The sequence below is a fragment of the Triticum aestivum genome, chromosome 7A, assembly GCF_018294505.1.
Source record: "Triticum aestivum cultivar Chinese Spring chromosome 7A, IWGSC CS RefSeq v2.1, whole genome shotgun sequence".
Classification (NCBI taxonomy): Eukaryota; Viridiplantae; Streptophyta; class Magnoliopsida; order Poales; family Poaceae; genus Triticum; species Triticum aestivum.
In genome coordinates, this window is record NC_057812.1 from 348228122 (window position 1) to 348248125 (window position 20004).

At 44.2% G+C, this 20004-nt stretch overlaps 2 protein-coding genes across 3 annotated transcripts; both read left to right on the forward strand.

The window, feature by feature from the left end:
- Positions 1 to 1645: 1645 nt before the first annotated feature.
- LOC123154611 (histone-lysine N-methyltransferase ATXR3) lies at positions 1646 to 13603 on the forward strand. 2 transcript variants are annotated; one of them, XM_044573294.1, is made up of 21 exons: positions 1646 to 1919; positions 2025 to 4012; positions 4886 to 4942; positions 5206 to 6369; positions 6557 to 6951; positions 7045 to 7590; positions 8687 to 8787; positions 8879 to 9701; positions 9786 to 9989; positions 10078 to 10149; positions 10238 to 10348; positions 10463 to 10563; positions 11113 to 11212; positions 11290 to 11385; positions 11519 to 11686; positions 11776 to 11901; positions 11979 to 12032; positions 12163 to 12410; positions 12476 to 12584; positions 12682 to 12981; positions 13095 to 13603. In XM_044573294.1, exons 2-21 carry the CDS (start codon positions 2143 to 2145, stop codon positions 13260 to 13262), a joined length of 6813 nt encoding a protein of 2270 aa, XP_044429229.1. In that variant the 5' UTR covers positions 1646 to 1919; positions 2025 to 2142; the 3' UTR covers positions 13263 to 13603. The 2 variants fall into 2 exon arrangements, with proteins under 2 accessions (XP_044429229.1, XP_044429230.1); XM_044573295.1 differs by having other exon boundaries at positions 6581 to 6951.
- Positions 13604 to 14843: 1240 nt separating this feature from the next.
- On the forward strand, positions 14844 to 16516 carry LOC123147677 (uncharacterized). Its single transcript, XM_044566948.1, has 2 exons — positions 14844 to 15077; positions 16137 to 16516. The coding sequence occupies exons 1-2, from the start codon at positions 15001 to 15003 to the stop codon at positions 16429 to 16431; spliced, it is 372 nt and encodes a 123-aa protein (XP_044422883.1). The 5' UTR covers positions 14844 to 15000; the 3' UTR covers positions 16432 to 16516.
- Positions 16517 to 20004: the final 3488 nt, after the last annotated feature.

A 20004-nucleotide genomic window follows, 5' to 3' on the forward strand; every position in this document is an offset into this window, starting at 1 on the left:
CCGGCCGCCGACTCTTTTTGTGCTCGCTGGAGCACCGTCGCAGCCATGAACGAAGGGTGTAGCAAAAACGTCGACTGGTAGTAGCAAAATCAGACATGGTTGAAGCTTTGAAAAAAATCCGGTTGTAGCAAACTAATTGGCCACATCCAGCGAAAAACTAGAAAGCAAAAAAAAATCCAAAATCTTGGTTGAAGTAGAAAAATTTGCCGATTCCAGCAAAATCAAAGGACGATGGTAGCAAATTTAAGGCTGGTTCCAGCAAAATCAAAAGAAAAATGAGTGGTAGCAAAAAATAGGACTGGTTCCAGCAAAAAATCCACCTCGTCGGGCTTCCCAACAAAAAATTGCCTCTTGCTTGTATCATCCCCCGTCACTGGTTCCAGCACTTTTGCTAGCCGGTTGCAGCAAAACCATGTGCTGGTTCTAGCATGACGTCCGCACAGTGATCGGTCATGTCCATCTTCGGCGAGAAATGGTTGTTGGGGTCAGGTCTCTGGTGAGAGATGGTTGTTAGGGATCTGGTGATTCAGGGCCGCGCGTTGGCCATTAGAGAGAGAAAGGAAAGGAGGACGCGGGGGGAGGGGGGCGGCGCCGTCGCCTCTCGTTTGGGATGGGGAATCGGAGCTGCAGCGACACTGGTGCGGGGTGGGGATCGAGTAGATAAGGAAGAAGACTGGCTCACGGGAGCTGCATGGGCCCCGACAGCCAGGCATTTGGGCCGTGCATGGATGGCCAGGCTAAAAGTGGATGCTTCGACCGCAACAGCATCCAACGACACACGAGCGACCGGCCGAATGCTTCGGCCGGCGTGCCAACGCAAAACATTTACCATTTGGGAAGCGGCGGTTTGATTGGATGCATCTACAGTCGCACGAACGTAAATGAACGGACGTGTCTGTTTCTCTGTTCCAAACAGACGAAGACATCTAGGCCTCATTCGGTTTGGAGGATTTTCGTAGGAAAAACATAGGAATAAGGATTCCAGAGGAAAATTTCCTATGTATGCATTCGGTTTGTAGGAAATGTGTGCAGAAATTTCGTAGGAATACTACTCATTTCCCGTGTTTTTGGAGGAAACTACACATCCACTCAAAGCTCATTTTACGCGTAGGAACGATGCAAGTCAATTCCTTAGGATGGCAAGTGCCATCCTATCATATTCCTATACTACTCCTAATTCCTACGTTTTGATTTCCTCCAAACCGAATGAGCCCCTATTTATGCCTCTTTTGGTTCATAGGATAGGATTATCGTAGGAATAGAAATCTTGTAGGAAATGAGATGACATATATCTCAAATCCTATGAGTAGGAATAGGAAATAAGATGTCATTTGGTTGACACCAATTTTTTTTTTCCATTGAGTCTAGGCTCATTTTTATTTTCCTATGAAATGTGAAGGATAGAAACCAATCTTATGTAGGAATAGGAATCCATTCCTATGAACCAAAGGGCTCTAAAGGAAAATCCTATAAAAATCCTATCCTCTAAAATTCCTATAAAATTCCTCCAAACCAAAAAAGGCCTCAGGGTGGTGAGTGGAGTTGCCCTAGCAACCCCGTACACGAAATCAATCGAAGCAAACATACACACACACACAAGCCCGTCTCCCGTCTCCTTCTCCCATAAGACCGAAGCCGAGGGGAGGTTTTATTACGAACAAACAGGGCATCAGCCCCCTTAAAGCCAGGACCAGGAAGCCAACACACACAAACACACACACCTCCAAGGCCAAGGCGATAGCGAGCGCGAGGGCGCCCCCGCCCGCGTTGGAGACGAGACTCGACGAGAGGGGCCGACGCGGGAAGGGAACCGCCGCGAACCCGGGGAGAGCAAGCCCGCGACGCCTTCGCCGGGAAGCACCGTCGCCGCCGCGGATCTCTCGATCTGAGGAGCCGCGTCTCGATTCCCCGCCCCGCAGGTACGAGCGCTACGATCCGGGGCCGCTTCAATCCGATTTGGTTCAATTCGAATTGCTTCTCATTGCTCTTGATTTGTGCTCTGCTATCTGCTTGCCTGGAATTAGGGTTTTGTGCGCGGCAGCGCCGGAGATGAGCGTGGAGAGCCCTGGGAGAGCCGCCGGGAGCTAGGGTTTTTTCGCCGTCGGAGCGCTGGACCGCCCCCGACACCCTCCCAGGTTTTCCATGGGAGATGGAGGAGTCGCGTGCGCCGTCCCGCCTCAGCGTGCAGTGGAGGGCTTCCGTGCCGACGCCCTCGTGAGGGGAGAAGCGATGCCAAACAAGGGGGAGAAAGCAGCGCACGGCCACCACCATCACCACCACCACCACCACCACCGCAAGCACTACTCGGCTTCAGCTGCCGACCTCGAGGAAGGGGAGCTGCTGCTCAATGGAGAGGCAGACAACACACGGGACTTGGACAGGACCATACCTCCCAAGAAATGGCGCAAGTTGCTGCCTTCCTCGCCAGCTGCAGAGTTGGAGCCGGGGGAGATTGTAAGCATGCCATCAGAGCCAACAAGGAAGATAAGGAGGAACGTGGAGCTTGACAAGACTGAGTTTGTGCCTGTGACGCAGAGGAAAGGTAAGTCTGACAAGATCGGGAGAAAGTCTAATAAAGATGTGGTGGAGCCAGCGGAGGTTACTCCACTGGGAAAAAAACGGGACCGGGATCATAGCGGCAAGACATGTTTGTCAGCTCACATCCGCGAGGATGGGAAGAAAGGCACTTCACAGGAGCCTGGTGAGATTAAGCCAGAGAGCAGCAGCACTGGCAGTGCTAGGAAGAGCCAGGCAGTAGAGCCCGAGAGCAACCACCGCAAACACCAAGCTGAGACATTCACTCAATCAGGGTCAAAAAGTCGAAGGAAGGGAGAGCCAAAGACTTCTTCTGGTGGGAAGCATTTGTCTGGAAGAAATCATGATATCTTGCCACAAATACGAGATCGGCATGATCGGCTTGAGAGGAGCCCAGGCATCTTGGGACGCTTTCCTCATGACCGCATTCGCCATGAGAGGAGCCCAGGCCGCATGGAGCGCTCCCCACGAGACCGGGACCGTGGTCGTCACTGTGATAACAGAGACCGCAGCCCGTACATTTCACCACGACACAGAGCACGCCAGGCCCATCACAGGGATAACACACCGAGCCGCATTGATAATTCCCCTCATGGGAGGACTCAGCACGAGGACATCAGAGACCGAACTGCGCTCTCTCATGATAAATCACCATCTGAACGTGGTCGAACAACTGACATCCATGAAGCAAGTAAGAAGAGCAGGGGTGCTAAGCTTGAAAGCAACAACCTAGAAAATGTGCCGCACAAAAACAAGTCAATGAAGCAACCAACTAAGAGTAATAGTGGTAGCAACATAAAGAGTGAGGAGAGGATCTCCAAGGGGAAGGCATCCGAGGGCGTTCAATGCACTGAGTTGCTGCCACCACCTCCGTTGCCACCACCGCCGCCGCCTCCGCCTCCACCTCCGCCTTTACCACCTAATATGCCTCCTCCCCTGCCCCCGCCACCAGTACCTGAGCAGCTGAATGATCTCGCTGAAGATGCCTCAATGGAAGAAGACATGGATATCTGTGACACCCCACCTCACACCAGTGAAGCACCTGAACTCAGTACTGAGCCCACTATTATCATGGGAAAGTGGTTTTACCTTGACCAATTTGGTGTTGAGCAAGGACCTACCAAGCTTGCTGACTTGAAGAAACTGGTAGAAGACGGATATCTTCTTTCTGATCATCTAATAAAGCATGCTGACAGCAATAGATGGGTGACTGTTGAGAATGCAGCTTCACCATTGGTTCCATCTGATATTCCCTTGGTGTATGCGGACCTTTCTTCACAGAAGGTTAGCCCTCCAGAAGCCCCAGGAAATCTGCTCGACGAAGCTCGAGAAGGAGCAGCTTTGTTGGCATGGAGTGCTGAGGATGAAGAGGAAGCTTCTGAAGAACAGAAGGAAGATCTCTACATTGATAATAGGGTCGAGGCACTAATGTATGGAGCTACTATGGTGGATGGACATGAGCTTGATATTCTTGGAGGTAAAAACGTTTCTTTACTTTTTGAGCTGAACATTTAAATGCTTTTTTGATGTTAGTGGGCTGGGCTGGGCTGAGCTTGTTTTTTGGGCTTTTAGGGATTGTTTATTTTTGAGGGATTGTTTTTTGTTTTACAGCTTTTGGGGTTTCCGTTTCGTTATATCCTTTTGGGTTGCAAATTTCAGGGCCCTCGACTTTGGTAGTTTGGTTGTGCTCTTGCAGTTTGCACCGAATCTTGGAATGTTTAGGATTTCCACGTGGCTGGGTCTGGGTCTGGGCTCGGGCCTTATATGATGTATTATTCGTCCTCTTTTAGTGCTATTTTTTCGGTTGTAGAATCTTGTCCCTGACCTTGGGTTTTCTTGGATTTTTGTTGCATTTCTCGTTTTAGTACATTTGTATATCCATGATTTCTGTTTTTAGTCCGTCGGTATGAAAAGTGACAATTTCTGTAACTACCCTTGGGAAGTTCTGTATTAAGTCATTATTACATACTTCTGTTTAATTCGGGAAAAATAACAACCATTTGGATCAGGTTGTTTTACACTCTTCTTTGAAGGCAGTTTAAAAAAACAGGTGCTCCCTCCGAGCCATAATATAAGATGTTATTACATCGGTTGTAATAACATCTTATATTATGGGACTGAGGGAGTAGTAGTTGTGGATGTTAATTTTAGACTTGTATTACGTGGTGTGCAAATATAATCTTTTGAGGGTTGTAAATGCAAGTACAGAGCTTCCACATGCCTTAAAACAGAATCTATTGCTATCCTTTTGTTGTCTGGCTTTGATTCTCAGAGCTGTAATTGATGTGTTCCAGCAGTTACCCCTCATGATTATACTTATCCGGTGTCTTTCCTTGTTTGGAAATTGCAGAGGTTTTGGATGCACATTTTGAGCCTGTTGATTGGGAAAGGTGTAGTTACCCTGAAGGTATTGGATCAATCTGTGCTTGTTTATCCTTCGTTATTTTTTTACTCTTGCGCATTTTTTTTGAAAGGATGCGCATGTAATTTCTGAAAGCTAGTGTATGTTGCTTTAGTTCTCCAGATGTTACTTGTCCTGAGGACACTACGTCTTACTCTGAAAACTAATCATTTACAACATGTACAAGGTGGAATGGTACCACCATCTAGTTCTTTGATTGCCCTTTGTTTTTTTGTTGACATACCGGGGTTTCTGTCTTCTTATGCCAGATTTTCCTAGGTTCCAAGGCCAACCTGCAAGAGATGATGGGATCAACAGAAGCATTGGATTCGTCAGTGGTGTTGGTCCTGTTGGGAGGGAAAAGTTTTATCATAATGTTGAATGTAGCGAGTGGTTTTCTGGTAGATGGTCTTGCAAAGGTGGTGACTGGAAGAGGAACGATGAATTCAACCAAGATAAGCCTTACAGGAAAAAGCTTGTCCTGAATGAAGGCTATGCTCTTTGTCAGATGCTGAAGGGCAATCATGAGGATCCCCGCTGGCACTGCAAGGAAGACCTCTACTACCATGTACCTGCTAAAAAGCTTGATCTGCCGTTGTGGGCATTCTCATCGACAGAAGAGGACACTGACAGTGTTGATGATGCCAGTGCTATTATACCTGGAAGGTTATGCCAGAATCAGATTAGACAACTTCCAAAGGGAGTGAAAGGGATGACGCTTCCAGTTGTTAAGATAAATGCTCGGGTTGTCAAGGATCAGTCCTCTGTCGAACCATGCATAAAGTCCAGAGCAGCTGAGCGGTCACTTTCTAGATCTTCACGCTCCCACTCAACTGGAACTGATAGGAATTCTGTTCATGAAGGTTTGTCTCATTTCAAGAAACATCATGAACATGATTTACAAAGTCTGCAGAAGTCCAAGTCTGTTCCAAACATCCCAGAGGACCATGTTTGCACTGTTGAAGAATTGTCAGTCAAACTGGGTGACTGGTACTACATGAATGGAACTGGACATGAGCATGGCCCATTTTCTTACTCTGAGTTGCAAAAGTTAGTTAAAAAGGGCACTATTATTGAACAGAGCAGTGTGTTCAGAAAGATTGATAACACATGGCTTCCAGTTGTTAAGGATATGAAATCTGAGTCTGCTGCTCGCGATGGAGGGCCAGGAAGTTCAGATTCTACTTCTGCTCTTGTGGAGCAGTCCAACACTGTTGTGAACCATGGAGCTGGTAGGTTCCATGAGTTGCACCCCCAGTTTGTGGGTTATACACGTGGTAAGCTGCATGAACTAGTCATGAAGTATTTCAAGAGCAGGGAGCTTACTTTAGCCATAAACGAGGTCTTGGATCCATGGATCGCAGCAAAGCAGCCCAAAAAGGAAATAGAAATGAACTTTCTTAACAATTCAGCTTCAAGGAAAATCCTGCCAGGTATTCCTTCATATCTAGTCTAAACATGCACTATTTCCTTACTTTCTGCCATTAATTGTGCTTCTCAGCTTACCATCATGTTGACTAGTCCTTCCAGTTGCACATGGCACACCTTATGTTAATTTCTATGCTATATTCATGCTATTGTTATAATTATGTCTGTTATGACAGTCGATCTTTGCAACAATTCCCTTTTTTGGCATTTCTGCAGAAGATGCTGGGTCTGTAAAAAGGGCAAGGCTGCTACCTAATCAAAGTGACGAAGATATCAATATGTATGAGGACATCCTTGCCAGTCAGAATGATGACTGCTCTTTTGAAGACTTATGTCATGATGCTGCTCTTGTTGAAGAGAACTCTACTAATTCCGTAGCTGGAAGTGACAGCTGGGGTTTACTGAATGTGCATGTGTTAGCAAGAATCTTCCATTTTCTGAGGGCGGACATGAAATCACTGATTTCTTCTGCAGCTACCTGTAAGCTCTGGAACACTGGTGTTCAGTACTACAGGAACACATGTAGATTCGTTGATTTTTCTTCTGTTGGCCTTCAGTGCACTGATTCTGTGTTTCATGGTGTTATGGTATGACTCCCTTCTCTGCTTAAACTTTGAGATGTTGTTTTTGTCATCTTCAAAGTTTCAACTTCTGACTCCAATTATTTATCTCCCTTTCAGGCTGGTTATGAGAAGCAAAATATAAGAACACTGATTTTAGTTGGGTGTTCAAATCTGAGCTCTCTTGCCCTTGGGGAAGTGCTAGTGCAGTTTCCGAACATATGTTATGTGCACATTCAGGGTTGCAGTCAGCTATGGGATATGAAAAGCAGATTTCACCATATTAAATGGATTAAGAGCTCTTTGAATCCTGAGGAGTCACTCCAGAAAATTAAAAGCCTGAAGCAGATAGATGATGGAAATGATTATGCATCCAAAGTTGCAAGGAACTTGACCAGTCAGCTGGGTGGTTCTGATGAACTTGACGGCTATTTTGCTGATATCTCAAATAGAGAGAATGCCAATCTTTCCTTTGGGCAAGGTTTCTATAAACGATCAAAATGGCTTGATGCTAGAAAGTCCTCTGCTGTTTTGTCGAAGGATGCACAACTAAGGCGTTTGATGCAGAGGAAGGCCGAGAATAGCTACCGGAAGATGGAAGAGTTTGTCATCAATAGATTGAGAGAAATCATGAAGAGCAGCAGATTTGATTTCTTCATTCCAAAGGTACATGACTTGCTCATGTTATAAGTTTTGCAAAAGTAAAAATTGAGCCTACTTAGAAGTTGAAGAAGTTGCGAGGCTAGCAGATAGAGGGCAAGAAAAAAAAAACTTATGCACTTTTACTAAACCTAACCATGTTGCAGAGGGAGATGTAAAGGTTAAAAGTGTTCCAATGAGCATCGAGGATATACCTTTGTCTTTCTTCAATAGCTGTCTTCTTCCTTGGCAATGATTGTTTCATCTTCTCTTCCTTAAAAAAGGTCAGCGGCCTCAAAGCAGATAAGATCCTAAGATGCAACAATGACCCAATTATCTTTCAAAGAACGCCCGGATTACCTTGCAAACGAAAGAGGGAGGCTAATTGAAAAAATGTAGAACATTCTTAAGACTGGATTTAAGGAAACGCTTAGCCAAGGGGAGCTTACGTTGAATTACAGGTTGAAATGGTGTCTGCATGGCAGAATTTGTTCAGCCTGTCAACAAACTTACATGTTCCTGCTCCACATCTGGGATCTGCTTCTGTGTCCTCCAGATCGTCCATCGCCTTCCTCATCTCCCCCACTTTGCCATCGCCTTCCAGCAAACTTGTCTGCATCCCCTACACCATTTCATCAAATTTGGCTGTCAATTCCTCATCTAACTCACATTATCTCCCTGCTCACCTTGTCCACCGTACCGATTGTTCTTCCGTCCTTTCCATTACTCAATTGCACCGTGACACTGGCATCAATGCCATCCAACTTCACACCATTGTGACAACCGTTGTAGGTCCAGGTCTCTTAGTAGTACTGCCACAAGATGATGCCGGTGTGCTACGCATGCAGCATCCTCCTTCCCTTCAAGCGAGTCCGTCCATATTTTGACATGTCGCTAGGAAAGGCCTCATTGACTGGTGTACCATGCAGTAGACATGATACATCTTTAGCAAGTTGTAGCGTATCACCAACATGAACCTTATTTTCAAGAATCCTTTCCACCATGCACATGAATTGACTATTCAATACAGTATCCATTCCATCCAGGATATCCCTGACATCAGTGGGTGATTTAACTCGTAGAATCTTTGACATTTTTCACTAACAATATCTTTGTTTTACAGGTTGCAAAAATTGAAGGTAGGTTGAAAAGTGGATATTATGCTCGGCATGGCTTTAGTTCTCTCAAGAACGATATTCGGTCTATGTGCCGTGATGCATTGAGGTAAAGTTGCTCAGTCTAACTGAGTTGAAGGTTTGCAGAGCAGGGTAAGTTTGTGATATTGCATTTTCTCACATTTGATTTGCTACTACAGATATAAAGGCCGAAGTGATTTGGGAGATATGAAGCAAATTGTTGTGTCCTTTATCCAGTTAGCAAAGAGACTCGGTAACCCACGATTGATTTCTGAGAGAGATGGAGCAGCAGCCCAGAAGGACAATTCTGACACGAGTCAATATTCTTCAGACGCAAAATTAAAAAAGAAACAAAATAAAACTACGGGGGAAAGGAGGGGAGCAAACTGGGCTACTGCCTCTGCTGGTGCAGATGCTTCATCCCGTGCCTTTGACCGTGAAATTAAAAGAAGCCTATCTAAATTAAAGAAAATGGATGTTGATTCTGGGAGTGAGACATCTGATGATGATGATGGATACTCTGAAGGTGATGAAACTGAGAGTGAAACTACTGTTTCTGATACAGAGAGTGACCTTGACTCAAATTCTGCAGCATGGGACTTAAGGGGAAATGGTATGAAGTTGTTTGAATCTGGTGACTCTGTCGGGGATGATCGTGGATGGGGTGCTCGCATGACAAAAGCAAGCCTTGTCCCTCCTGTTACTAGGAAGTACGAAGTGATTGAGAAGTACCTTATTGTAGCAGATGAGGAGGAAGTACAACGAAAAATGCGGGTTGCTTTACCTGATGACTACTCTGAGAAGCTGCTCTCGCAGAAGAATGGTACTGAAAATTTGGAGATTCCAGAGGTTAAGGATTATCAACGTAGAAAGGTACCTGGGGATGAAGTTCTTGAGCAAGAAGTATACGGCATAGATCCATACACACATAATCTCCTGCGTGACATTATGCCAGCCGACGTTGGCTTGTCATCTGCTGACAAACATACCTTTATTGAGGAGGTATTGTAACTGACAAAGATTTTTTTTTTCATTTTAGTTCATTTGCTGGGATGCTTTGGACTCACATAGATATTGTGATTGCAGCTGCTTCTGAATACTTTGAATAAGCAGGTTCGGGATTTCACTGGTTCTGGAAATACTCCTATGGTTTACCCCCTTAAACCTGTCATCGAAGAAATCCAAAAGTCTGCAGAGGAGAGTGGTGATAGACGAACTGCAAAGACGTGCCTTGGAATGCTGAAGGCCATGAGGAGCCGCCCTGAACATAACTATGTTGCTTATAGAAAGGCATGCATTCAGCAACACCTTATTCATTAATGTTTGCATACCATCATAACTAGACGGTCCTATCTTAACTTTCCGCACATTCTTTCAGGGTCTTGGAGTTGTTTGCAACAAAAAGGGTGGATTTGGCATGGATGACTTTGTTATTGAGTTCTTCGGGGAGGTGTGTTCTAACTGTATATCCAATGTTTCTAGAATTAATCCATATCATATAAAATCATAATGTATTTATATATTTGTAACCTTTGCAGGTTTACCCTTCTTGGAGATGGTATGAAAAGCAAGATGGTATTAAACATATACAAAACAACAGTGAAGATCAAGCTCCTGAGTTTTATAACATTATGTTAGAAAGACCAAAGGTATTTTCCATTTTAAATTTTTTGATGCCATCCAAGTATCTAATCTGTGAGTGAAGACATCGTGAGGAAGGGTTATTACAGATGACTGATCTTTTGCCTTTGTTATGATGAAAGGGGGACCGTGATGGATATGACTTGGTTTTTGTTGATGCTATGCACAAGGCTAACTATGCAAGCAGAATCTGTCATTCATGTAACCCCAACTGTGAAGCAAAGTAAGCCCATTAATCTCCAGATTTTTACGACACAATGATTTCCTTTTTCACTACACATGACTCTATGCTATCTGTTTTCAGTGTTGACCTGAATTTCTTTTACACCCATTTGTGAAAGAGGTTCACTGATCCAAAGTTCAAGCATATACTCCCTCCGTCCCAAAATTCTTGTCTTAGATTTGTCTAAATACGGATGTATCAAGTCACGTTTTAGTATTAGATACATCCGTATCTAGACAAATCTAAGACAGGAATTTTGGGACGGAGGGAGTACTTTTTAAATGATCAACATTGATAGGAGCTTGACTTTGCTGTTGTGCAAGTCCTTTACCTTAATACAACTGCTTTGTCATTCCTCCGTTCTTCAAAAGTTTTATGAAATTTTGTCATCGTTTTATCATGTGGTGGTTAATGCATGTGCATTAGAACTTCAATAGCGAATGGGCAAAACTATTCCTGTGTTGTTCCGTGTTTAATGCGTTAAGCATTTGCAGGTATTTTTTCTCACACTTCTTATATTAACTAGTGCTCCTTAATTTTATTTTCCAGAGTGACTGCTGTGGATGGTCAATACCAGATTGGAGTCTACACTGTTAGGCCGATTGCAGAAGGCGAGGAAATCACTTTTGATTACAACTCTGTGACTGAGGTGAGCATCACATTGTGTTCCTGCATAAGCTACGTTTTAAGTTACACTACTTTAAGTTTACATTCTTGTTCTGCTAGAGTAAGGAAGAGCATGAAGCATCGGTTTGCCTCTGTGGAAGTCAAGTATGCCGGGGCAGCTATTTAAATTTTTCTGGAGAGGGAGCTTTCGAGAAGGTAAACTTTTGCAAGCATTCTGGTTGATGGTTCAAGGGTGACTGTGGTTTACCTAATTCCTAAACACTATTTTCCTTTATTTATTTTGCATCATTTTGACATAATCACATCTGCTAACTTCATCGTCAACCAGGTGTTAATGGAATTCCATGGTGTGCTTGATCGACACAGTTTGCTGCTACAGGCTTGCGAAGCAAACACTGTCTCCCAACAAGACTTGATTGACTTGGGTAGAGCTGGTCTTGGTACCTGTTTGCTTGCTGGTTTGCCTGGGTGGCTTGTTGCTTACACGGCCCAGCTGGTAATTTGTAGTTCTCTTTCTTGTTCAATTTCTCTTCCGATGCGATAACCAGTTTCTGTGCTCATGGCAACTTTTCATGTAAATGAAAGGTGCGGTTTATATTCTTCGAGAGGCAGAAACTTCCTAATGAGATCTTTAAGCACAACATGGAAGAGAAACGCCAGTTTTTTACAGATATAAATATGGATTCCGAGAGGAATGATGCTGAGGTTCAGGTAGATGCTGATGGCTTCGCTTCACCTCGTGTTTCTTTGACTTGCATGATATGATCTAATTCTGTCTCTACACGCAGGCTGAGGGTGTATTAAATTCTAGATTACAGCATTTAACTCATACACTTGATAAGGTGGGTAATTATTTTTAATTACTTGGAACTTGTTCTGCAGTAGCAAAAATTATATATTATCATCGATAAACCCAATAAGAATCTTTTGCTTGATCTTTCTATTGATTTTTTGACGATATGTTATCTTTAGGTAAGGTATGTTATGAGATGTATATTCGGGGACCCCAAGAATGCCCCCCCTCCTCTGGTGAGGCTTACCGGGAGAAGTCTAGTGTCTGCCATCTGGAAAGGGGAAGGCTCATTAGTTGATGAGCTCCTTCAGTCAATTGAACATCATGTTGACGAAGATGTACTTACTGATCTCAAGGACAAAATTCGGCTTCATGATCCATCTGATTCTGAAGACATCGAGGGAGACATCCGAAATTCTCTGTTATGGTATGTTTGAAATCTGACTCCTCAGCTCTAATTATCCAAATTTGGATTCTGACTCCCTTCTACAGGTTGCGTGATGAGTTGCGAACTCTTTCATGCACATACAAGTGCCGTCATGACGCTGCTGCTGATTTGATTCACATGTATGCTTACACAAAGTGTTTCTTCAGAGCCCGAGTAAGCGAAAGCTTTCTGTCTTTCTCTCAGTCGCGAAAAAATGCTTGTGATTTTGTTTATCTGTACTTGAAGCTGACCCAACTAACACCACGTACAGGACTACAAGACCGTAAAGTCTCCACCAGTTCATATCAGTCCTCTTGATTTAGGTCCCAAATATGCTGATAAACTGGGACCAGGTTTCCAGGAGTACAGCAAGACGTACCCAGAGAACTATTGCTTAGCACAGCTTATCTATTGGTACAGCCAGAATGCAGAACCCGAATCTAGACTGACAAGAGCTAGAAAGGGTTGTATGTCATTACCAGATGTGTCCTCTTTCTATGTAAAGTCTGTAAAGCCAACTCAAGAGCGAGTTTATGGCACCAGAACTGTGAGATTCATGCTATCACGGATGGTAAGTGCTACTTCTTCAAGATTAATGCATTTGTCTGATGGCGTGTTTTGTAGTGGCTGTTGTGGTTCGACTTGGTCATAAATGTAATGACGTTGTTGATGGTTGATTGACAGGAGAAACAGGCCCAACGTCCATGGCCGAAGGACCGGATATGGGTGTTCAAGAGCGACCCAAGATTCTTTGGCACTCCAATGATGGATGCTGTGCTGAATAACAATTCTCCTCTTGATAAGGAGATGGTGCATTGGCTAAAGACAAGATCGAACGTTTTCCTAGGGTAGTCAAAAGGATAGTAGGCAGAGGGCATTGGTTTTTCTCTTCGGAGATTTTAGTCAACGACATTCTTTTTTTCCTACTCACCTTACCTACCTAATCATGGGGGATAGCTTTTAGATGGCAGGTTGTACAGTCACCACTCCCTCCCTCCCTCCCTACCTAGCTGTAGAGATGTATTCGGTTAATAACTGATGGATCACAGATCATCATCGATTGGATGTAGCGTCTTTTCCTGTTGCATAGAATTGTTCGCCTGCTTATGGGCTGATGATGTACTTGTAAATGCAAAACAGATGCAATCTTAAATTCAGCAATGTGTTACAGCTTGCGGTGCTGCATTTCTGTCTCCCTTGAGCCTTGAGCGATTGTGCTAACACAAAACTTACATGTTTCTCATTTTATTGAGTTTTTTTCTCTTTGCGTGGAAAAAACTTGTATTACTCGTCAAATGTTGTTGCAATCATTGTTGCATAGCTGTGCAACACCCATAGGTCCACTGCCTAGCCATATACTTGCCGTTTTACAGATTTTAGGGGCTGTTTGGATTTCTACCAATGCCGACCCTACCAAAAAATTTGGCTTGCCCGTGCGTTTTGGTGCCTGTTTGGATCAGCGCCGAAGAATTGGCTCGCCCAGCTTGCCCGGCTTCCGTCCGTGTTATTCGCGCCAATTCGTGGGCGAAACGAGTTATGCTGATTATTCTGGCTCGTAACTAGCGACCCTTTTTACTCACAGGCATTTGCGTCGTTACCGGCTGCATGCAGCAACCAAATACTAGTACAAATCTGCATGCAACATGGTGCCGCGCAATTAGCGACTTCCAACTGTAGTATCTCGCTCGTGTAATTCTCTTGGCTACCTTTTTTTCACATTGACCGCATCTACGTTTTAATCTGTGTATTTTTAAATTTCCAATAATAGATGCATTTAAATATTTTCAAAACTAGTACCTGAAATTTGAAGGATATAATGGTCACAATCCAAACAACAACACATTGCCAAAATTTTGGTCATGCCCTTGCATTGGTCATGCCAAAATTTTGGTAGGGCAAATTGGGGCTCAAACCAAACAACCCTTTAATATAGACTACATACAGATGTATATAGACATATTTTAGAGCGTAAATTCACTTATTTTGCTTTGTATGCAATTCATATTAAAATCTCTAAAAGGTCTTATATTCAGCAATGGAGGGAGTAGCAACTAGACTAAACAATCTAGCATAACTAGCCATAAAATGGCTTACAGAGTTCTATCAACGCCGAACATGAGTGATACAATTTTCTCTTTCTAACAACTTCGGTTTGATCTTTCGAACTAAGAAGACATATCTTGATGGGTCTTTTACATCTGTATCCCTAACTCGAACCCACTACTCACATTTGCCCCTAATTCGCAAGCCTGCTCAAAAATACCCCTCCGCCGTCATGTTCCCTTATAGAATTGCCCTTCCGTGATGTTTCCGTCCAGTCAAGGCTGTTTGACTGGTAAGCGGCCGTTTCTTTGACATTTTTGCCCCTCCGTCCTTACACATGGGCCCAGGCCACCAGTTCACTCTCTCTCCCTCTCATTCTCTCGCCCGAGCCGCACGCTCTCTCTTTCTCCCCCAAATCGCCTCCCGCCGTAACCCTAACCCTAGCTCGCTTGATCCAACTCGCAAGGCTCGATCTCCTGATGGCAGCTACGGTGGAGCTTCAGATTTGACTCTGCACGGCACTCTACTATGGTGGTGGCGGCGGCAGATGGATGGGGATAGCAGTTGCGGCGGCGGCGGCGAACGAGGGAGCACACCGCAGCCACAGAAGCATGCTTCGGCGGGGTAAGTTTCTCTTCTAATCTGGCGGAGTCTCATGCCATTTGTAGTTCGATTTGGGATCTGTTGACCTAGTTCATAGAGGCTGTTTGGATGACGCCCCAGGACGCCCTGCCAATTCGTGGGCAAAGCCAAAATTTTGGCGCAGCTTTCAGCCGCCCGCGACCCTGCCAACTTTGGCGAGAAAATGAACTGGGGAAGCCCCCCACGGCCTGGGCGAGCCAACTATTTGGTGGCCATCCAAAGGAGCGCCAGCACTTGGTCAACTACCAAATTTTTGGCTTGGCAGCTCCAGGCTCCAATCCAAACAGCCCCATAGTGCTCATGGCGTTGGGATCTGTCTCTGTTTCCATGGTCATCATAGGATCGACCCCGATAGAGCAGTTGGGATGGAATGTAGAATGGAAACCACACTTCTAGCTAGAGCTGGCACAAAAGCAACCAATACAAGATTCTCTTTTCCTTTTGTTGCTGACAATCAATGGACTTTTAATCAGTTTAGATCTGCCATATGTGCTCAATATCCATGGGGTCTATATGATGCAGTGGAATTCAGGTACTGGGACATTGACAAAACAGCTTGGGTCCCTGCCCAGTGTGATGATGAGCTTGGTATCATGTTTGCAATACATGATTCTTTCCCTGCTAAACTAGAAATCAGTGTCATACAAAGGAAGAGAGGAGAGCCAGAGAGCAGAGGAACAAGATCTCAGTCTAGGTCTAGAGATAAAGGTAGGACCAGCCAATCAAGGGGCACGAAAAGAAATGCTCATAATAGAGGCAACAACAGTTCAATGCAGGCACCAGGAACACCTGCTGTAGAAGTTCCTAATAATGCAGGTCCCTCTCATAGTAGAGATTCAGTTGACCCCTATACTGAAGAGGGACTACCAGATGATTGGCCAAGTGATGATGAGGATGAAAAGTTGTTTCCACAGTTTGTAACAAGGAAGAAGGGCAAGGAGAAAGATGATGAGGGGGAAGATTATGTTCAACCCCCTGAAGGCATGTTTGATGTTCTCATTTCCTTTTTTGCTGCATTTAATGTTCTCGTTTCAATTGTAGCCCAAGGAAGAACTACAAAAAGGCAGCTGATAGAGGGATGTCACCAGCCAAGAAGAGACTCAAGTTTGCACCAGATCCTATAGTAAGATCTGTAACTGGAAGCAACCAGCTAAGAAGTGAGCAAAACTGTCACCACAAGGAGGAGTTCGAGGCTCTTAACAAACCCTGCTTGCAACACCAGGAGCAAGAAGATGAAAGACCTGTGACTGGAATCATTTACTGCTGTTTTTGTTGTTTAACAACTATTTGTGAACTTGTTATCTGCTATCTTAAGTGTGTGATGCTGAAATTGTGAACTTATGTAATGGTGAACTTGTGAGCTACTATCTTGAATGTGCAATGCTCCTTTTGAATATTATGTGAGCTGCTATCTTGTGAGATGCTATTTTGTGAGTTGCTAGTTTCAAATATTTTTGTGAGCTCCTATTTTGTCACAACATATCATTTGTTCAAATATTTCAATCTATGCTATTTCAGTCATCGATCAAAGCAAGATTCTTGAGTCATTTCCAAATAGCAACATCACAACATTCCCAAATCACAGCATTGTCCTGTGATAATACATACCCACACCAAGCTCCATCACAACATACACTACAAAGAGAAATCCATTTAGTATGGATTATTGGACCACCTAGAAACAAATGTGGCCACAATGCTAATACCAAGAACTATGATAAATCCCCATGCTTGCATAAGCTCGTTCCTCTTTTTCATCTTCAGCTTCGGTTTCTTGTTCTTCTCGGTTAGATACATCACCCTCCTCTCTAAATCATGAGATTTTAGCCAGCTCTTCTCCAATCCTACATGAAGCTCTTCAAATGCACGAGCAACACGTTCGGTCGGTGGCGGTTCAATCCATACAACCCACTCACATTCATCAGGAAGCTGCAAAATCAATGATCGAATTAGAAAGAGGGGAATGAGCAGAATCGAATCAAGCTTAAAAGCCAAACACTTACATCAAGAGGGAAGCCGAGAAACCTTCTGCCAGAGCTTGCTCCTCCCCAGGCGACACGACGAGCAGGAATAAGCCCGTGGCCAGGGCACCGCTGCATCGAGCGAACCTCAAGGCCACAGAATGTCAGATCGGGGATGTAAAACTCCGATTGAAACTGAACTATCCTAACACCATCAACCTAACAGCAGAAAAAAACCCAAATTGATGAACCCTAATTTCGCAATATGCCCATATCTCCCCCAAATCGACACTGAAACTTACATTGGCGGCCACCGACGAGCTCGTAGAAGACATCCCCGCCGTGCCCGACGTAGACATCATTCACCATGCCGTGCCTGACCTGCCGCTCTCTCTCTGACTGCAGAAACGCCAGATCCAGTACGTGCTAAAAAATGCCCCTGTCGTCGCGAGGAAGAAGAAAGAGGGGAGAGAGAGTGAACCGGTTAGTTGGGCCCAGATGTACGGCAGGAGGGGCAAAAATGTCAAAGAAACGACACGTTAGCGGTCAAACAACCTTGACTGGACGGAAACGGCTCGGAGGGGCATTTCTATAAGGGCACATCACGGCGGAGGGGCATTTTTGAGCAGGCTTTGGAATTAGGGGTATATCTGATTAGGTGGTTCGAGTTAGGGACAGAAATGCAAATGGCCCTATCTTGATCTATCTTGCTTCTCATTTTTCATCATATTATGGCTTCCATACAATCATATTCCACATTGATAGAGGCGAGGGTGTCCCGATCTTTCGATGAGATGATAACTCTCGATTTGGTGGAGTCAACTTTGACGATCCGACTTCAAACATGCATGACGTTGCGCCTTAGCAATCGCTAAACCAATCTCCTGAGGTTACTGACGATGCTGGAAGCACGATCAGCCTGACCACGAAGGTCTATTCCTGCAATCAATCAAAGAACAAGCAAAAACATGATAATGCAATCTGAATATTGCAAATATAGATGAAGTATTGATAAAGGTGGGGATCCGAAAGCGGTCTTGGTCTGGTCGTTGGACACAAACGAAGTACACGAAGTTGCAATGGCTAACTTTTAACTAAACAAATCCCAAGGAAAAAGCTACTAGATGGATCTATTTATATAGAAGCAAGGGATGGTGGCCAAGGAGGTGGGAGGACATCCCAAGGCAGCCTAAAACTAACCCTAGGTTGTACAAGGCTCATGGGCCCAAGTGGAGGTGGTGCAACACCTTTGGACTTGTTGTTTGACTCGGATTCTGCTGCAGCGTCAAATTGTTTCGTCGATATCTCAATGCTCTGGACGAATTTGAAGGTGATTCCAAGTTGGTTGGAAAGAACACGAAATCTACTTTCCAACAAAAAAAGAATCACCCAATTCGGAGTCCGTATAAAAAAGTTGTTGACGTTTTGAGTCAGGTATGTCTGTGCAGTCTGAATCTGAATCCAGAACGTGAGAGACTTGGACTCTATCTTCTCTTGGCCCAAAAGTGACGTGAGAGGACTTTTTGAACAGAACCTAAACTTCTCCTTTTCCCATATCTTCATATGTGGATTGTAAAAATATCCCGTACACCTGCAATTAGACAAAACACAAAAGTGTGTGAAGTATTTTTGTTCTGGATAACATAAATAGATTATTGAATAGTTTGCACTAGAAATCACCTGACAAATATGCATGTATGCAATATTTTTGGTCGTATCCAAGGTAGTCATGTCCTCATAACACATGAAGCGAAAGATTGCTCCGAGGGAAATTCCTCCAGAAAGAGTATTTAGTTCTATTTCAAGCACATCATGGCATGATAAACGATATAACAAGCGGTAAATATGATCTTCCCTTAAGTATCCCGAAGGACCATGCCTGTTGTTGTGGATCCATTCTAGGCAAACGATCCGTCAGTGTTCTTCACGGAACCTTGTTTTGGTGGTGTCCAGGAAACCTTTTATTGAGTTAGAGCTAAGCCTTGGGGGCTAAGGCATAGGGGATGGTTAGGGTTTGGCGCACCCCATCTCCCTAGGAGAAGGCAACCCCTCTTCCCAGCATTGGCCCTCCCTTGTGCCTATAACTATGCGAGGAGGATCCCTCCAACACATCCTTTTGTGCTTGGAGGCTGTTGAAGGAAATATGCCCTAGAGGCAATAATAAAGTTGTTATTTATATTTCCTTATATCATGATAAATGTTTATTATTCATGCTAGAATTGTATTAACCGGAAACTTAGTACATGTGTGAATACATAGACAAACAGAGTGTCACTAGTATGCCTCTACTTGACTAGCTCGTTGAATCAAAGATGGTTAAGTTTCCTAGCCATAGACATGAGTTGTCATTTGATTAACGGGATCACATCATTAGAGAATGATGTGATTGACTTGACCCATCCGTTAGCTTAGCATGATGATCGTTTAGTTTGTTGCTATTGCTTTCTCCATAACTTATACATGTTCCTATGACTATGAGATCATGCAACTCCCGAATACCGGAGGAACACTTTGTGTGCTACCAAACGTCACAACATAACTGGGTGATTATAAAGGTGCTCTACAGGTGTCTCCTATGGTGTTTGTTGAGTTGGCATAGATCGAGATTAGGATTTGTCACTCCGATTGTCGGAGAGGTATCTTTGGGCCCTCTCGATAATGCACATCAATATAAGCCTTACAAGCAATGTGACTAATGAGTTAGTTTCGGGATGATGCATTACAGAATGAGTAAAGAGACTTGCCGGTAACGAGATTGAACTAGGTATTGAGATACCGACGTTCAAATCTCGGGCAAGTAACATACCAACGACAAAGGGAACATTGTATATCGTTATGTGGTTTGACCGATAAAGATCTTCGTAGAATATGTGGGAGCCAATATGAACATCCAGGTTCCGCTATTGGTTATTGACCGAAGACATGTCTCGGTCATGTCTACATAGTTC